The sequence below is a fragment of the Crocodylus porosus genome, unplaced genomic scaffold (assembly GCF_001723895.1).
Source record: "Crocodylus porosus isolate Cpor-Errol unplaced genomic scaffold, CroPor_comp1, whole genome shotgun sequence".
Lineage (NCBI taxonomy): Eukaryota > Metazoa > Chordata > Crocodylia > Crocodylidae > Crocodylus > Crocodylus porosus.
The window spans coordinates 1241953-1259949 of NW_017728943.1; the positions used below are offsets into that span (position 1 = coordinate 1241953).

The window sequence follows — 17997 nt, forward strand, 5'->3', positions numbered from 1 at the left end:
GTAAAGGCAGAACACTGTTGGATGAAGGTAAGACAAAGTGGGGAGGATATACTGGAATGTGAAGCAACAAGCCATGGAGAAGGCTGATTGATACCCTGTTGTATTTATTGATTGAAGCCAGGAGCAAACTCGTTCAACTTGCCCAAGAAAACAAAGACCGGACTTGCTGATGACTATATTTCAGAGCCCTGAAAGGGGAGGTAGGGAATATAACAAAAAAACTGAGGGAAAAGCAAAAGGATTTGATGACAAGTGACATAGTATGAGAAGGAAGATGGTATCTTCTGTAGGATTGGCCCAGAGGCCTTTCTCTCATACACATGTTGGAATGAGCATGGATATCCAAAGTGTAGGGTCTCATAAAGCCTGCATTCTTGCATTAGCAAATGTGTGCAATCATTAGTACAAGGACACTTTGTGGATCAACAGATGCCAGGACAAGGGAGAGAACCGATGACAGGGCTCCTCATTCCATTGGAAGGGTGGAGATGGCTCTCTTGTAGTTTAGGCAGCTGACTCCATCTGCTGGTGAGTCTTTGGATTGACAGACAGATGCCTGATTTTAGTTGATATGAAATATGGTATGGAGTGGGGAGAAACTGCTCCAGGGGCAGAGGTGTTTTATATCTATACGCAGAATCTTGACTTCTCTCCTTTCTTTCATTATCATGCTGTGATGGTTGAGCAAAGATAGTAATGAACCTTCCCAGATCTTTCTCCTGTAACTGAGCCATTTCCTTTTGGCAATCTAGTGCAGGAAGAAAAAAGGTCAAGGTCAAAAGGCTTCATAGCAGGACATGAAAGGCCTTTGACAGTGTCTCCATTAACTTGCGTCTTCAGGATCTAGACCATTCTGTCTTTAAAAAAGCTTCTGCCGACTTTTGTTTTCACCTTAGAAGTATCGGGAAATTTGAGATTCGTCTTCCTTGGGGGTTTCTAAGAAATATGCAGATATGGTTTAGAAATTGTCTCAGGCTTTAGTTCTAAGAACTGTGATGGTGCATTTCCCATCCAAAAAACAGAGGCACATATATGGAAAAGGGCCAGAACAACAATTGTGGAAGCAGCTAGTTGCTCATACATTACTAGCCAGTCAGTTTCCATTTCACATAACATTAGCCAGAGTCCTACTACCATATTTCTGCACATTGTGTTAAGTGCATCCCAAGTGTATCCTCTGGAAGGGCACATTCCCCATGGCAGTGTACACTCCTCTGCGGGACTTTACATACAGGGCTGCCTCAAGATTTCCCCTCGGCTCTCCATAAACCTATCAAGGCTGCTGCACAGAGAATATTTTATTTGGCTGTTTCCCTCCCCCCCCCGGTGTTTAAACAGGTGTATTAGTAAAACAGAAAAAAACATTAAATTTAAACCAGTCTATTTTTTCAAAACAAAAAGTTACATGATGAGGGGACAAAAAGTGTGTGGGGTGGGGTAGGGGGGCTGGTTTTTTCCATGTGATTATATGAGGGAAGTATTTGCAAGTGCTTCTTTGGGCTGGGATTCCAAAGTACAGGAGAACTTTGCAGAATGCTGACATTGCAACCCCCAGAAGCAAAACCTGATTGCTTTTCAGTTCACTTTTATAACCCCTTTGATCTGTTGTTTGGTGGTGTCAACACCTGCTTAACCCCAAAACGCTCTGGGGCTTAAACACCCCAGGCTTGCTGAGGATCCAAGGCACCTGGGCATCCTTCAGTGAAGGACTGAGAAACTCCCAGGGCCCACTTCCCAAGGATCCGATCCATGGAGCTTCAGCAAACCACAAGGGAAGCTGGACACTGCTCGGGGGGCAAAGCAAGCACCAAGCCAACAGGATGATAAACCGAGGCTCGGCTCCGCAGCGCAAGGGCCTGGAACCCGGCAGGGAGCCGAGCCCCCGACCTGCACGTAGAGCAGCCGCCAGCGGGATCCCCGCTATGGACCCAACCCGGGGGAGCTCCCACGTGCCTGAACGGGTGAGCCAGTCAACCCCGCCCCTCCAGTCGCCCCACGTGACACCCCCCCGCCAAGGAGCCGCTCGGCAGCCATGTTGCGTTCCATAACAAGCTCTCCCACCCGAGAGGTGAGGCGGAACCGCCGCTCTACCCAACCCTTTTTGGACCGGCTGTAAACTCCTGCTCAGGACCGCCGGGCAGACAGCCAATCAGAGACCAAGGGAGGGCCACCATCCCTCCAATCAGAACGCGGAGAGGTGCCTACGTCCTCTTCCTCCTCCCTCCCCTCTCTCATTCAAGATTAAGGTCCCGGATGTGGAAGGCGGGGACTGCTCCGTGGGAGCCAATGGGAGAGAGCCGGCCGGCTCCCAGGAGTCAATGCGGCGGCGCGGCGTGAGTCGCGCTAGCCAATGAGAGTGGAGGACGCGAAGGTACATGGCAAGGTGAGCGGCGGGGGGTGGGCCCTTGTCTGCCTGTTGCGGGTGCTCCAGCTCCAGCTCCAGCTCAGGCGCTGCCTGCCGGTGAGCGGCCGCCGGTCCCGCGTGTCGTCGCTCCGCCCTGCCCCATGCCGGGGCTGGAGCTACGTGTCCTTGGGCTGCGGTGCTGGGGAAGAGGGGAGGCCTGGGTGCTTCCCTCCCGCAGCTCAGAGCCGTGGATCCCGGCACCGCGCCTCCCCGCCTTTGCTTAGGTTTGCTTTGCCTTGTTCTCCCCAGGTCCGCGAAGATGCAGACCCCCGTGGCTCTCCTCACCTCTCCGGCTCTGGTAAGCAGTGCCCAGCTGCGGTGGCAGGGGCGGGTGGTGTTGTCCTCGATACCATGCTTTTCATGGGAAGGCGGGCTTTGGTGGAGAGCTGTGCTGCAGGCCTGGGGCTGGTGGAGCAAGGTCACCTTTGGTGTTTGGGCAAGGGGTGGGAGGGTATTTTTGCTCCTGTTGGGGTTACCTAAAGAGGTGGTGAACTCTGTCCTTGGAGGTTCTTAAGACCCGGCTAGACAAAGATTTGGCTGGGATGATCTAGCTGGGGTTGGTCCTGCTTTGAGCAGGCAGTTGGACTAGATGACCTCTGGAGGTCCCTTCCAGCCATCATTTTCTATGACTCTGCTGTCAAGCAGAACTGGGGTGGGTGAGACAAGGTGCCAATGTGCAATGAATGAGAGCAGGTAACACTATCTCCTTTCTCCAGAGGTTTTGTTCCTGGGTACAAGCCCCTTTTGAAGTAAGTGGTGGTGGCATGTCGTCCTGAAGTAGTGTCTCGCCGTAGATTAAAGGAGGGTGTTAATCGGTTGGGTTAAGTCCTTGAAACTGAAAAGTGGATGCATTAGTGAAGTTGGTGAGAGACTTCAGCTCTCTTGTTTCACTTGCAACCTGTTCAAGGACATCTGATAAACAAATGCCTGCTCTTGCGTACGTTGTGAACTGCCTTCCTCTCTGAGGATCATGAGGGTTTCTCATCATGGGTTGAATGTCTGTCTTCCACTTCAGCTCCGCTGCTGTTCCAGGGCTCTGGCCAGGCCAGTTTCTGTGTCTGTATTCAGCAGGCCTGAGATTCAGACGGTACAGGTAAGGCAAGATGGTTCTTACTTGCTGTAGCAGGGTCTGTCCTTAAAAAACTTTGCAATGAAATGTTTCCTTGTCTGGGCTAGCTTTAGTCTGCATCACTAGCTTGGTGAATATGTGTTTGGGCAGTGGAAATGCTGTCTTGGAGTCTTTGATACCTAATGCAAGTTACTGGCTTGAATTTGTACAGACAAACTAAGTCTGTATGTTGACCTCTCTAAAATATCCAGCATGCTCTTTCAGCTCGGCATATTTTGGTGCCTTTGCTGTGCCTACAATAGGGGCTAGTGTGGAAGCAGACCTTTGTTAAATGCATTAAACTACAACTGCATTATGCTTGGGGTTTCTCCTGCTTCCTCTAGGCCTCTGGTGCTTCCCATCTACAGCTGGCCCACCGAGAGTTCCAAACCAGCACCACTTTCAGGGATATTGATACTGCTGCTAAATTCATTGGTGCTGGTGCTGCCACAGTCGGAGTGGCTGGTTCAGGAGCAGGTATTGGAACAGTGTTTGGCAGCTTGATCATTGGCTATGCCAGGTAAGTAAAATATTTCTTCTATTTTAGTTGTTGGTTGGTTTTTTTTTTTTTTTAAGTGGTCTATAGTAGACTCTTGCCCCCACCTCTGTTTCCCTTATGCTTGGTCTAGGAGGCTTTCTGGGACACTTAAGAGAGGAGAGGAGAAAGGGGCCACTTAAAGAGCATCTCAGACTGCATAGCACTACTCACTCATTTGCAATTGCTCAACTCATTGATAAGTGCTAAGGAATCACTTTGTCCATCTGTGAAATGACACCACATGTAGGATGGAGAGTAAGGTGGGATGGACTGCACATACATGGTAGTTTTGGAGGAGAAGTAAAGAGAAATGTCACTTCTTCACTATTTCTAAGTACTTTTGATAGCTCTGCAGAATTTGACCTGCTGCTAAATAATAATCCTTGGGGATTGCTGCCCAGTACAGTAATGATTTGATTAGGGACAAGCCTTTTTAAGGTCTAAACTTGTTTCTGGTCAATCCACTAAAAATCTAAGGAAATGTTTTACACTTTCTCTGTTTCTTCTCTCAGCTTCATTCTTGTGTGTGCTATGCTGGACCTTGCTATATTCCCACTCAGTCCCCACTGTTTATGGTCTTTTCTTCCTAAGGCTTAAGTGCAGTTGAATCTCTTCCTTGTGTGTGGCCGTCCTCAGCTTTTTGTGGAATAGCTATGTTGTTTTTATGCAGTATTTGTCACTTCCTGCATACCCACACATACTTACCAATTTCTTCTTGCATCTTACAGGAATCCATCTCTCAAGCAGCAACTTTTCTCTTATGCCATCCTGGGTTTTGCCCTGTCTGAGGCTATGGGGCTCTTCTGTTTGATGGTGGCATTCCTCATCCTGTTTGCTATGTGACAGCTTCTGAGCCTGATTGTGGCTCTGTCTTCTGCAGTCTGAATCCACCTCCTTTACCAGAGGGTTCCAAGATTTATGATTAAACAAAATCTTTCTCTAAACCAAACGACTTTGGATTGTTCCTTCCTTGCATTCTTTTCCAGTGCCAGACAGATGTTTGGGGATTAAGCCTCTGTGTTGTATTTAATACAAGAAGAAATTCTGTGGGTCTTTTTGAGTTAAAATAATGTACATTTTTTAAGATGAAAGAATCTGCTAGCATATAGAGGTATCTAAAGCTGAAACAGAACTGCACCCATGTGGGGTAAGGGAGAAAAGTAGCTATTGTAAACTGGCAGCGAGTCCAGCGACGATCGCTTGTTGATTTGATCCTGCAGTATCATGCCATGATAAGAGCTTGAAGAAAGAACCATTAGTGCTATTTACACTCACAAATAGAAGGGTTCTTGTGCAAATCTACCTTTCATTGCCATACTACAGCAGATAATGGTGTTTAAATTGAACATGAGGTATTGCTGTCTCCCTTTTATAAGAAAAGCATGATAGAATAATCTGAAAGATGGTACATAGAGGCTACCATTTAGGTGTTTGCTTTAGTAGAGCTTGGATGGGTACAATATCTGTAAACCAACTGAAGTAGCATGAGTGCACTCACGTTGATGCCCCATTTGAGAGAGATGGGTGGATTCAAGATCAAATTTTAACAAGGGTTGTCAGTAGCCAGCCTTCCCCTATGCTGGCTAGAAGCTGATGTGCAATCCTAATTTGTGCGGGGTGTTATCAATGAACTCTCTTCTGTTTCCTTTTTGCAGCAGATGTATATTAGATCACCCAGACATACAGCTAATGATCTAAGGCAGTGGCTGGTATTCAAAAGCCTTTGAATCTGGCTGTGGCGTTTTCTGCTGCGTGTATTTTGAAAAGGACTATAATAGTAACTGCAGTGCTTCCTAACTACTGTTACCACTCTCCCAATGCAATGAATAGTAACATTTAGAAGAAATAAAAATACCTTTCCAAAAACTACTAGCTTTCTCTTAAAGCAGTTGAATGTGATTTGTGTGTGTGTGTTTTAAAGGAAGATGGGGAAAAATTGATATGCTCCTAACTACAGAGTTCTAGGACAAGTATGTAGACACTTCAGTGCATTTCTGCTGTGCAGTTGGTCCTACTGTGTATGTCATACTGCAGTATAGCTAGACTCGGCTGTTGTATGTTACCTAGGCAACAGCTGTATTAGGTCAGTTGAACCAAGTCTATTTTACACAAACCTCGTATTTTATGCTTATGAGACATGCGATTTTGTGCTAATGTGGTTTTTGCCCTAGCTAAACATTCCTATTTTCTTGGAGAAAGGACAAGCTCTTTTCATGCAAGATCCTAAGATGGAAGGATGCTAAGCCCTTTTTTTGAGGATGTTGCCTTGGGGATCTCCATAAGGGAAGCATGATCAAACTGCTTCTTAATATGGGAAGAAAAGGCTTTGAGTGGCTTAGAAGTGATTTTTTTAAACCCCAAGAAATCAGCACATCTGCCTGATATTAAAAATAAAGGGAACAAGCCTGGCAGACTACCACCATCCTGCATAAACAAAGCAGCTTCTAGGCTAACCCTGTTTCTCTTGAGTGTGTGGAAAGATGGGAGTGGTATTAACATGCTGCTGAAGTCCTCCCCACACTTGGTGTTTGGATGCTTCCATCTACCTTGCCAGACAGTTACAGCAAGTGTACAATCGGAAGGTCAGTCCTATTTTTCCCTGCCAAGAGTCAGACTAATCCTCACTTTCATCATTGCATCTCTTTAATGTATTGGCATGTTTTCTTCACCTTCCAATCAGTAAAAATAACTGAGACCACTTGGGTCTAAGTGTGAAGAAGCCAGCTGCCTCCAACAAATTAAACCACTGAAATATTTGTCTGCTTCCGCAGTTGCCTCCTTCACTTTACATTCTTAACACTGCCCCAAAGTACAACAGGCACTGTAGTCAATACTATGAAAGTAGGGCTGAAATAGGGAAGGGACTTTCTTAGGGTGATGCTTATGGTTGTGATGAGATTTACATCTTAATTACCCCTTAGAGTGTCAGATAGACAGACATATACTTCACATTAGGCTTTGGGCTTAGGTGGAGCCTCTGTGGTAAGTGAGATGGCAAATCTCATGAAAAGTTTAATGTGTGTTAGAATCTTAGCCAGACCCTAAGCCTTCCTTTGTATTGATAGAAACAAACGGAAGTCATTTTTTTTAGGTGTTTTGTATGGCTATTCACTCACAGGCTGGATTTGTCTGAGGGAGTGCAAGCTGTTAGTGACTCCAGAAGTGCTGAAATGTGGGCTGGAATCCCCCAGCAGCTGATCGGATTGTATGATATTGCCTATTTGAAATTCAGATTCCAAGGTGACACTAGGCACCTACATACTGTGGGTAGGTGGGGAGAGAGAAGTGTATTCTTCAAGATCTACCATGACCACATATTAGGAGCCCTAAAGGTATATATAGAACATACAAAACACAGAGAAGCACCTTTATCTTCAATGCTTAATGTGGACAATAGCTACTGCACATGACTTAATGGTAAGTGAGAGCACTAATTGCTAGTTGGTATCGTCTCTGTGAATAATATCTCTTAGACTTGAGCAGTTAGAGAATGTGCTTTGGCTTTACCTAGCCACTGTGAATCCCCATATTTAAGTTCAAGTTGCCTCAGTAAGTTGGGGCTAGTAACTTTATTTTTTCAAACTTTTTTTTGGCGGGGAGGTCAGGGTTCATACCCCTTTTTAAGTTTGTTATGCTGCTATATATTTCTTTGATTCTATTATGGAAAATAAAGAAATAATGCTTTGTATCTCTACACCCATGCTGTTATTTCTTCAGGATCTAAGATATTGTAAAGTTGTTCTTAACTATTTCTGTGTTTTTCTCTACTGTTGTCTCCCTTTTCCTTCTGCTTCCTGTTCCTTCCTCTAACATGCTGTCTCAAAGGGCATTACATACCACCCAAGTATCTATATATACCAGCTTCAGAAACACTTCTGTAGATCACTATTTCTTATTTCTGCATCCTCAGCAAAAGAAATGTGACCTTGAATTAGGACTAAGGAATTGTGAGGTGGTTACAGCTTTGTGTATGTGTTATGGGAGGATAGGACTAAATACCTTCTTTCTTCCCATCATACAATCATGCAGTTGCAAAAGATAGACAGTTGAGATGGTCTGGGCTTGAAGGTCTCTAGGTTCACAGAAGGAAATGGCTACATTTTAGCAGGTCCTGGCACAAAACTTCATAGAATCATAGAAAAACAAGGTTGAACGGGTCCTCCATAGGTCCTCTAGTCCAACCCCCTGCCTCAGGCAGGATCATGCCTATCTAAACCATTCTCTGCAATCCATAATCTCAACTCTACATAAGACCACCATCAACACTGATACAACACAGACCTAACCTGCCACAAGGGAACCATGGCAGTGGCTACCCTGCTTCCATGAAGTGTTGTCAATATATGTTCAAGAGATCTTCTGTAGTCCAAGCTTTGCCACAGTTGTGCTGCTGACCTCATGGGCAGTTGACTTAGGTCCTGAGCCTCCATTGTCCATTACTGCAAACTGAAGTTGCCCATGCTTCATATACCTGAGATGCTTTTCTTGATTCATTCAGCTTTGGTGGACTAATATAAAGGGATTAAAAGAGGCATGTCATCTCTCAAAGGCAATGGCGGTCTGCCACAGTGCAGCAGAAGGGGTGTGGGCACGCTGCCTGAGGCCAGCAGTAGAAGCATGGCCTGGAATCACTGCACCCTGCTATAAAGAGGCTTCGTGCTGCTGTGAACCCTGAGCTTGGCATCCCAAGGGCATCCCAGTTAGGGCAGCTCCCTTCCACCCAACCGCCATGTGACAACCCTGCAGTTGCAGGCCATGACGCCTCGGCAGTACCCTCGCTGCAAGGAGCCTGCCACCAGGTCCCATGTTGTGCTTCAAGGACACGGGGCGCTCCTATCACATAGACTAGCTGGGAGGTCAAATGGGCCGTCATTGTACTGAGCGAGGCGACACTCTCCCGTCGAGAGCCACTCTCTTGGAGGTGGAAGGAAGTATCTCATTGGGTTGGGTGGACGCTCTGGTGTGAGGGGACTCTATGGTGGACCCCCAGTTGGCCGAACGGCCGCTCCGGGGGAGGACTCGATGGTGGGTCAGCCGAATGGCGACGCTCTGGAGTTGGGAGGGGACTCTATGGTTTCCGCGAGAGCTCGTGGCGGCGTAAGGGAGCAGGGGGCGGGTCCCTGCGGCGGACACTCTGGCCCGGATTCTCTGGTGGAGGAGCAGGGCGGCAGCCGCTCTGGCCGGCCGACTCGGTGGTGTGGAGTCCCGGAAGCGGAGCTCTCCCAGGCCGGGCGGCGGAATGGCGGAGAGCCCGGCAGCGGCGGCGGCGGCGGTGGAGGTGGAGGAGGCAGCGGTCCCGGGCCCGGCCGGCGGCGGGGGCAGCTCCGGTGTGTTCATCCCGGCCGAGCTGTGGGCGGCGGCGGCGGGGATCGGGGCGCCCCCGCCTGGCTCCGCCGCCCCCCCCGCCGGCGGCGCGGCCCCCATGGCGGGGCTGCCAGCCGCGGGCGCCGCTCTGCTCTCGCACTCCGCCTTCTGGGACCCCACGGTCAGCGGCGACTGGGACGGCGAGCGGCCGAGCGCGGCCTGCCTGCTCCGCATCAAGCGGTGGGTGACGCCGCGGCCCCCGCCCCGGGCAGCCAGGCCGGCCTCCGCGCAGCCGGGCCGCTCCGCGGGGGAAGGGGTGGCCTGGCTCCGGCTCTCCTCACTGAGCGTCCTCCCCTGCGGCAGCCGGGCCCGGCCCCTGGGTGCAGCCTCCCCGCCCCCCCCAGCCCTGCTAGGCCTGCTCTTCCCCGCAGCACTTCGAGGCCAAGGCACCTGCTCCAGTGTCGCGGCTGGGTCTCAGGCTGCATGTGCTGGGGAGGCCATTTGCCCTGCGTGGGGAGGGGACCTAATACCCACCTCCCCCTGCCTAGCAAGTGTTGTCCTTGTGTTGTCCTGGACTCTGCCCTGAAGCTGCCACTTGAGTCATGTCCCAGGCTCCTGGGTGTGTTTGTTAACCCTTAACCTTTCCCAGGACAGCCTGGCTCCTCGCCTTAGTGTTCTTAACCCCGGCCAACCCTGCTGGCAAAGACGGCAGCCTCTCCAGGCTTGGGTGGATTCGCCTGCGTTCAGGTGCTTGCCCTGCCTCTGCGCTCTGTATTCCCTCTGGCCTCATTGACAGTGGACTTTCCTTGGTTCCCTGCTGGTGCTCTAGAGCTGGCATACTAATGCTACTTTCTATTTATAAAGCACTTTGCATCTGGAAGGCTCGCTAAGCGCTTTGCAAGCTGTACGACTTTGGCTGAGGGTGTACCTACCTCTAGGGCAAGGCAGCTGTTTTGCAGGCAGCGATGCTGTGCACCACAGGAAGCAAAGCATCCCTTAGCAACTTGAAATGTCAGTGGAAATGTAATAAACTACGCTGTTCTTTTCCTGGAGTTTGGCCAAGCACACTGGGGTCAGCAATTTCTAGCAAAACTCCCCCACCAGTTACTGCAGCAACCACACTTCCTTCATCTGAAAGAAGGATTACTAGACAGTCTTGTGCCCTCTCCACCTGGTTTAACACCTCTCATTGCTACCAGTGATTCAGAATTTTTTTTTTTTTTTTTTTTGCTGCCTGGTGTAATGCTAACTTTCCTCCTCCCATCTGGAAAAATTTCAATGTCCTTCATGGATGCGGAGTTTCACAACTGGGCACCTGTGGTTTACAGGTGCATGATAGCCAGGCAAGGTGACTGATCAGAGGCTAATGGTGATGGTGACACAAAGGAGCAGTTCTGGTCTCAAGACTGTTACGTGTTTTGACTTGGAACTCTTTCTCTGCATGACCAAAAACTGCCGCTTTTCTGCTCCTCATTTACCTACACAACAGCTGTTTATCAATTCAAAATCCAGCAACAATACAATTTGGGAGCTTTGGGTTAAAATGTCAGAGGCAGAAGGGTGTGGGGAGAGCTTTCTCTCTTGTTCCCAGTGGAGAGGCTGACTAAACTTTATAAGGTATTAGAACTTAGTCCATCCCTACCCTTGTTCTTTCATTTCCTGCCTAGAGCCTATTACACTTGGGCTGCTCCCCGTCTAACTGCAATGTTAGAGGCTACACACACAAAAATTGTTAACAGTAGATCTGACATGCTGATAACCTCCAGAATAATGAGCAATATGTTCTTACATTGTTAGAAATCCTGGCATTATTTCAATAGGTTTCTCCTTTGCTCTCATCACAAATATTGCCGCTTGCCAGATTACGTGAGCATCCATGTTCTACCACTTCTGAGACCTCTGTTTACCTTCTTCAGAAAGTGATACAAAGTCTCTGGGTGGTTTCTGATCCAAGTGACTGAAAGCACTGGCTTTGTAGGAAAACAACGTTCTTCCCTCACTTCCTAATTGTCTCACCGACTCATTCTTACTAATGAAACTCCAGCTAAACTCAATTCTCTTTACAAACAGGAAGGCTGTTTTAAAAAACAAAACAAAAACTCCACCAGTAGTTTGATTTGACTCTTGTTGACACTGGGAGGAGCTCTTTGGCTGTGACCATGCTTGCACTCCATCTCTGTTCCTAAGCTGCACTGAGTCGTATCTGATTACAGCTCTATTTTTTAATATAGGGAGAGCCTGTGAGCACGCTGTATCTTTCACAGTTATTCTTTCAAGTAGGCAGGAAGAGTTCAGCTGGAAAACAGTGGAACAGCACACCCCCCTACCCCCTTTCCCCACAGTCTGTTTTCAGTGTTTCTTTTTAAAAATACTTCTGACGTATTATGCTGTGGTGTCTTGTGTTTTCTCTCTCTCATACATGCACACAGACACACAAGTCCTTTTCTATAATGAATGTTATTGTCCTAGGAGTGAGAAGGATGCTGAGGGAGGTATTGGCTAATTCCTGTTTCCTTGTGTTCAGGGATATCATGTCCATTTATAAGGAGCCACCCCCTGGAATGTTCGTTGTGCCTGATCCCCATGATATGACTAAGGTAAGTGAATATCCAGAGCTAATCCAGCTTCTCTGTGTTTCTGTTTCTTTGATGGTTAAGTATTAGCAGGATGAGCTGTTGGGCAGGAGCTGGGGCTGTGGACTGCAGTGTGTCCTCACTAGAGTACCTTTGTTAAAAGAATAGATGAAATTCTGCAGGGGAAAATGGGAAGGCTTTTTTATGGAAATAAGAGGGAGGCTAACAAAGAACCTGACTTTGTGAAGGGATAAAGCCACAGGACTCTAAGCAGCTTCTGCAGCTAAATCCAGCACAGGCTTGGTGGCTATAGGGATGGTAAAGCACCACTCCAGCTGGCTTTATTCTGTCAGCACTTGAAAACTATCACTAGAATGTTTGTGCATGGGAGTTCAATATCTATTGGAGCAGCAGATGACTCTGCTGAAAGCTGGAGGGTGAAGACCTCTTTTCTAATGGTCAGGGAATGTTACATGATCCTATTTGGGACTGATGCCTCTTTCTCCCCCCCAGTGCCCCCCTCCTTAGCATAGTCAGGGCACCTGCGCTCTTTCTGAAAGAACTTTAAATTGGCAACTGATGTGGGCATGATTTACCCAGGCTGAGGCAAGAAGATGCATTTTGCATGGTTCCCTGTTCCCCAGTTAAAGTATTCTTCCTGAGGGAGGGCAGGCAGTCATTTGTGAATGCCAGACCATAGGGTTTTTGCCAAGGAGGACTGCCCCAAGTAGTTGCAAGGACTCCTGAGCAGTCTCTAGATCCAGTGTATCCCCAGCTTTCTCTGGCCATGCTCAACCTTTGGTTTGCACCAGCTTTTGGAGGTTGGGGCCTGTTGATGAAGATGTTCCCTCCCCTTTCCTCTGTTGCCATCCATTTCTCCCACCTTCCCAACTAACCTGCCACTCCAGATTCCACCAGTTCAAACTTTTGCCTGAATTCAGGGCCTCTGAGCGTTAAAGAGGTGCTACAAGGGAATGTTCCTTTGGAGAAAATTCCAGCCTGAAGGAATAGTTCAACCTTTTAATTAGCTCTTTGGCCTAAGAAGTTGGCAGCCATAAATTCATCTAAGACCACGTCATCAAACAGTGCCCTGAAACATCTCAGGGGTGACATGTGACTAAAAATCCCAGCAATCCAGGTGGTCATATGTGATAAAGCACAGGAAGGAGTCTTGTACAGTTAATAGCCCAACAGATTGTGCACATCAGGGATATTCAGGTGCCACTTTTGTGGGGAGATAATAGATTGGGGTCTAGACAGTGATCAGGAGCTGATCACTCCTGTTCAGTTTCATTGAGTACAAATTAGCAGAGTATTGGCCAACCAAGAAAAATCCTCTTTTGGTTAGAAGTACAGGAAGTACATGAAGGGGGTGCAGTGGAATCAGTGAAAGGTTGTGACTGTCTTTTTCTTTAACTCTTTAAAATCGGAGCTCCTGTGATAAATGTTGCTTCATTTGTGCTTGTTTATGCAAGTGTGCCCAAAAGTGCATGCAGGTGTTGCTGTACAGGCATGCACTATACACATGCGTGGCTATTGGGGGAGAGATGTGCAGCAGTTGCTTAGACTCCAGGAGTTTTGCATGAGGTGTGGGGGTAGCAGCCTGTGAGCATGGCACTGGCAGGAGAGGCCTTGTTAGCTCTGCCCATGCTGAGATTTCTCGTCTTTGTCGGGTCTTGTTCGAGAAGTTGACGGTGCTGCACAATTTTGAAGTGGTGCGCAAGATGGGCTTTTGTTTTCCAGATTCATGCATTGATCACAGGCCCATTTGACACGCCTTATGAAGGGGGTTTCTTCTTGTTCCTGTTTCGCTGTCCTCCAGATTATCCCATCCACCCACCAAGGGTCAAACTGATGACAACAGGAAATAACACAGTGAGGTTTAACCCCAACTTCTACCGCAATGGGAAAGTCTGCCTGAGTATTCTGGGGTAAGAGGAGACTTCCAGTATATCAAGGTGAAACTGAGAGGTTGCTTCAGGCTGTTTTTTTGTAACATGCATTGTTCTTTGCATGTTCTAGGCCCCAATTCTGTTGCTGCATCTGTCCATGCAGCCTCTGGCTTGCAGTCACCTGTGGGACACACAAGCTGCCAAAAAAAATCTTAGGTTTTTGCTAATGAGATGGTCTGATTTTCTTCAAAACCACAAAAATCAGGATATGGAGAGTGAAGGCGGAAACTCAGAGCTCCTTTCTTTGAGACTGGCTGTCACTGCTCTTGTCCTATCTCCCCCTGATGCACTGAAGGTCTCAATCTGAACTCTGCAATTCTTCTGCTTTTATGACTTGAATTATGTCCCTCAGTGTTGCTCAGATGTATGTTTTTTGTGGTTTTAATTTCCTCTGTGTGCATGTTGGTTTTTAAATGGAAATTAAAAGCCACTAAGCACTTCCTTGAAAGCCGTTTAACTGCTTCCACCTGCACTCAGGGATAATGATGTAGAACTCACAGCTGTAGTACTTTGTCTTGCATCCAGGCTCCCACACTGCAAACACTAAAGCAGCGCCTATTTGGTTTTAAGACCAGGCACCATGGCACCAACGGGACTGGTGTACTTAAAGAATATCTGTGCCTGCAGGATTAGGGTCCAATATCTTCCCTGTTCAGAAGCACTATTAGAAAAAGGCCTGATTCTGAGTGGTGCCAGGCACCAGCAACTTAGAGTGAAATGAATGCAAGTTGTAGGGGTCTCACTGTCTCCAAGTGTGGCAAGGGTAAGATCTTGCTGGTGAGCATGGTGAGAAGATGGTTTGAACATGTGGGAAATCACATTAGAGGGTACCAAACTGAAAGCAGGGAGCTGTAAAGGGAAAGTGTTTGGGGAGCGGTGCCAGATGCATTCTCTGCTTCAGCTGGGGGAAAGGTCTGTAGCAAACCATTCATGACTGCTGGGAGACTGCTAAATTTTTTCCAATAGTGTCCTACCTTAGGGGTAGGATATATATGAAGTAGGGACACACTGTGTGTGTCTACATGTCGCCTTATGTCACTGTAGTGATGTGCTACGGCAATGTAGCGATTATGTAAGTCTACACATGACCAGCAGCTACTTTGACGTAGCAGCGTGATCCCCTATTTTAGCATCCAGCTACAGCAAAGTAGTGGCTAAGACTAACCATACCCTGTGTGTACTGTTCAGTATGGGTGTACAAAAGGAAGTACTATAGCACGGCGCGCTAACCGCGTTGCCATAGGACATGTAAATGTGCCCGCAGTGTGTCAGCTGAAATTTTCAGTTATAAGCCTACTGTTGAACAAGTCATAAAAGTATTACCATCAAAGCCAACAAGTCACTTAAACTTGAAAGTCAGGTTTAAGTGTAAAAATAATTATTTTGGCCTCTCCCATCGAGAGGGGAATTCCTTTTATTTTGGGGTCTTCTCTGAGCCAGTGCCAAAGCCAGGTAAGATGCATTGTTATTATTTTAGTCTCTTAAAGAACCTGGGCCCTTGACTGTGATGTGTCTTGCTTTTCCTGAGCTCTCTTTTATCTCTAAGGGACTTGACCTACTGTCAGCAAAACGACACTTACAAGAGTTTCAGATATAGGTTCAGAGCTGGGCAAGAAGAAACACACTAGTTCCAACCCATGAACATACAGCTTGTTATAGGCCAGCCAGAGCTTTTGGTAGGTTTTGTTCATTGGCATATTTTTACCTTAGCAGGTGTCTTCACCTGATGGTTTTCCAATTTCCAAACTTGGCCTTTGTATGATTCAGTATGGTGACTATGAAAAGGACTGGGTGGCAGGGGGTGGATGCTGTATGATGTTTTTGCTGTGGTATTTAAATAATGCTTCTGTGTTTTGATGTCTCAGCACTTGGACTGGACCTGCTTGGAGCCCAGCACAGAGCATCTCTTCAGTGCTCATCTCCATACAGTCTTTGATGACTGAGAACCCCTATCACAATGAACCTGGCTTTGAGCAGGTAATTGCTTTGAGTGCAAAATAACACAAGACCAAATTTTCAGAGACAGGGCAGTATCTTTTATTGGATAAACTGTATAGGTGGGAGGGAGCCCCAACAAGCTTTTGGGCAGGAAATGGCAGTGTCTCAACTATGCTTGTATTTACTCACAAATCTTGTTTGTGGCTGAAGAATACTGTATTTTCTCACATACCCCACACCCCCAATAAGATGCATGCCTTATTTTTGGAGGGCAGAATGTAGGAATTTTTTTTCTTCCAGAATCATGGACTAGAACTGGCTCTTTCATGAAGACACTATGCTTTAAGATGGCTGCCAGCTTCTGTCCCTGCTGGCAAGCAGGAGAGGTGCAGTCCAGTGTTAATTCTTCCACAGCTGCTGTCAAATTGGAAGCAGTCTAAAATTGGTTCCAATCTGAGTGACTGTGAAAGAGTTAATACTGCACTGTGCCCCTCCTGCTTGCTGGCTGGGAGGGAGAAGCTGGCAGCTATTTTGAAGGATGGTGCTTTTACTCCTTGATGCTTTTACTTTGGCAAAAAGCAGCTTCTCTTCAGTTTTGGAAAGCTGATTGTTAGGAAAAGGGTACATGTAGTATGCAAATAAGTAAGGTATTTGATGTGGAAAGGGAGGGGTATCTAGTTGAGTTGCAGATTGAGAAATGTCCTGCTTTTTATTCCATGGTCTGGTACTGACCTGTTGCAACCATGGGTGAATCTGTCAACAGCTCTGTATAGTAGAACTTGAGATAGTTTGCAAGCTTAGGTTCCTTAGCCCCTTGCAAAGATGAGGGTTTGTGAACTATCCAGGGCTATTTGGTGCTGTAGCAAACAGCCATGCTGGCCAACTTAGGTGCTCCAACTGTTTGCTCTGGATTTTACTTTGAAGGGTGCTGCTTCTTCCATCAGCTGGAACTCAGTGACAGTCCCACCCACCGGATCAGAGAAGTGATACCCTTTGAAGTACAAGCCACAGTAATCAGTTGAGCAGCTCATCCTTAATGAGGAAGTCCACTGCAAACATCCAGGCTTTACTGTACAGCATTGTCTACCTTTGCAGAAATGGGGCAGACAGGCAAGTGCTCAGTCTTCTCTGAGATCCTGAGAAGGAGCAGCTTGTCTGCCCTAATGGTCTCCTTGCTTAACTGTAGAGTGTGGTTTAAAGTATTCACACTCATGCCATTGAGCCAGTTCCTTAAATCTGAGGAAGCTTGCATCCTAAGTATGCAAATAAGCAAAATGCAGAGAAGTTCTCTGTCTCTGCAGATCACTGGTATGTGACTTCTGAAAGTTAATGGCTTCCTTAGGATATACTACTGTCATCTAGCAGTGCACCAATAAAGATTTTTGGGGCCAATACCAATAGCCGATTTTTATGGAGGCATATCGGCTAATATTGGAAATTGAATCGGTACCAGCCTGGCAGCTTGAACAGCTGCGCACAGCTGGTAAGTCTGTTGTGGTGGAAGGGGTGTGTGGGGGGAGGGGGAGGCAGATCAAGGCCCCTGTGGTAAGGGAGGAGTGGGGCTGGGTCAAGCACTGCCCAGCTGGGGCAGGGCAGGCATGAGATGGAGCTGTGATTCATCATGGGGGAGGAGAAGGGGGGGCAGGTGGCTCCCACTGCTGTGTGCCACTTGTCCAGTGGCTCCTGCTCTTAGTCCCAGATGGCATGTGTGGGGGTCTTGTGCCTCTGGATTTGAGCAGGGTGGGGTAAGCTCTTTCCGGTGTGTGTGGGCTGTGCTTGGGATGGGCGGCAGTGGCACTGGGAGGGGGAGATGGAGGGGGCTACAGTGAATTTTGGGATAACTGTAGCCCCTGTCCCATAGCTCCCCTTCAAGCCCCTTTAGATGAACATCTTGCTGGGGTCGTTTGACCCCAGTATTCTTTCCTGCCATGGCAGGGGGTCAGACTAGATGATCTCAGGTCCCTTCCGACCCTAGAAACTATGAAACTAAGTGCCACTGCCACCCACCCTGAGCACAGCCCCCACATGCTGGAAAGAATCCATCCCACCCCGCACAGACCCGGGAGCACATGCCGCACCATGACCTCCCAGATGAATGATGGGAGCAGCAGCAGGAGCCACCAGATGAGCGGCTGCCAGATGAGTGGTGCGAGCTGTCCCCACCCTCCCTCCCCCTAGAT

The 17997-nt window shown here is 47.7% G+C and overlaps 2 protein-coding genes across 4 annotated transcripts in view; both read left to right on the forward strand.

The window, feature by feature from the left end:
* Positions 1-2360: 2360 nt before the first annotated feature.
* On the forward strand, positions 2361-4999 carry ATP5G1 (ATP synthase, H+ transporting, mitochondrial Fo complex subunit C1 (subunit 9)). 3 transcript variants are annotated; one of them, XM_019548395.1, is made up of 5 exons: positions 2361-2383; positions 2654-2702; positions 3420-3497; positions 3857-4032; positions 4779-4999. In XM_019548395.1, the coding sequence occupies exons 1-5, from the start codon at positions 2376-2378 to the stop codon at positions 4891-4893; spliced, it is 426 nt and encodes a 141-aa protein (XP_019403940.1). In that variant the 5' UTR covers positions 2361-2375; the 3' UTR covers positions 4894-4999. The 3 variants fall into 3 exon arrangements, with proteins under 3 accessions (XP_019403940.1, XP_019403942.1, XP_019403941.1); XM_019548396.1 differs by lacking the exon at positions 2361-2383 and adding an exon at positions 2431-2461; XM_019548397.1 differs by lacking the exon at positions 3420-3497.
* A 4275-nt stretch (positions 5000-9274) lies between these two features.
* UBE2Z (ubiquitin conjugating enzyme E2 Z) overlaps positions 9275-17997 on the forward strand; it is a 14318-nt gene continuing 5595 nt past the window's right edge. Inside the window, exons 1-4 of the mRNA XM_019548398.1 lie at positions 9275-9594; positions 11879-11951; positions 13671-13858; positions 15745-15856. Coding sequence (XP_019403943.1) covers positions 9290-9594; positions 11879-11951; positions 13671-13858; positions 15745-15856 — 678 coding nt within the window. The 5' untranslated portion in view covers positions 9275-9289. The remainder of the gene's footprint in view (positions 9595-11878; positions 11952-13670; positions 13859-15744; positions 15857-17997) is intronic.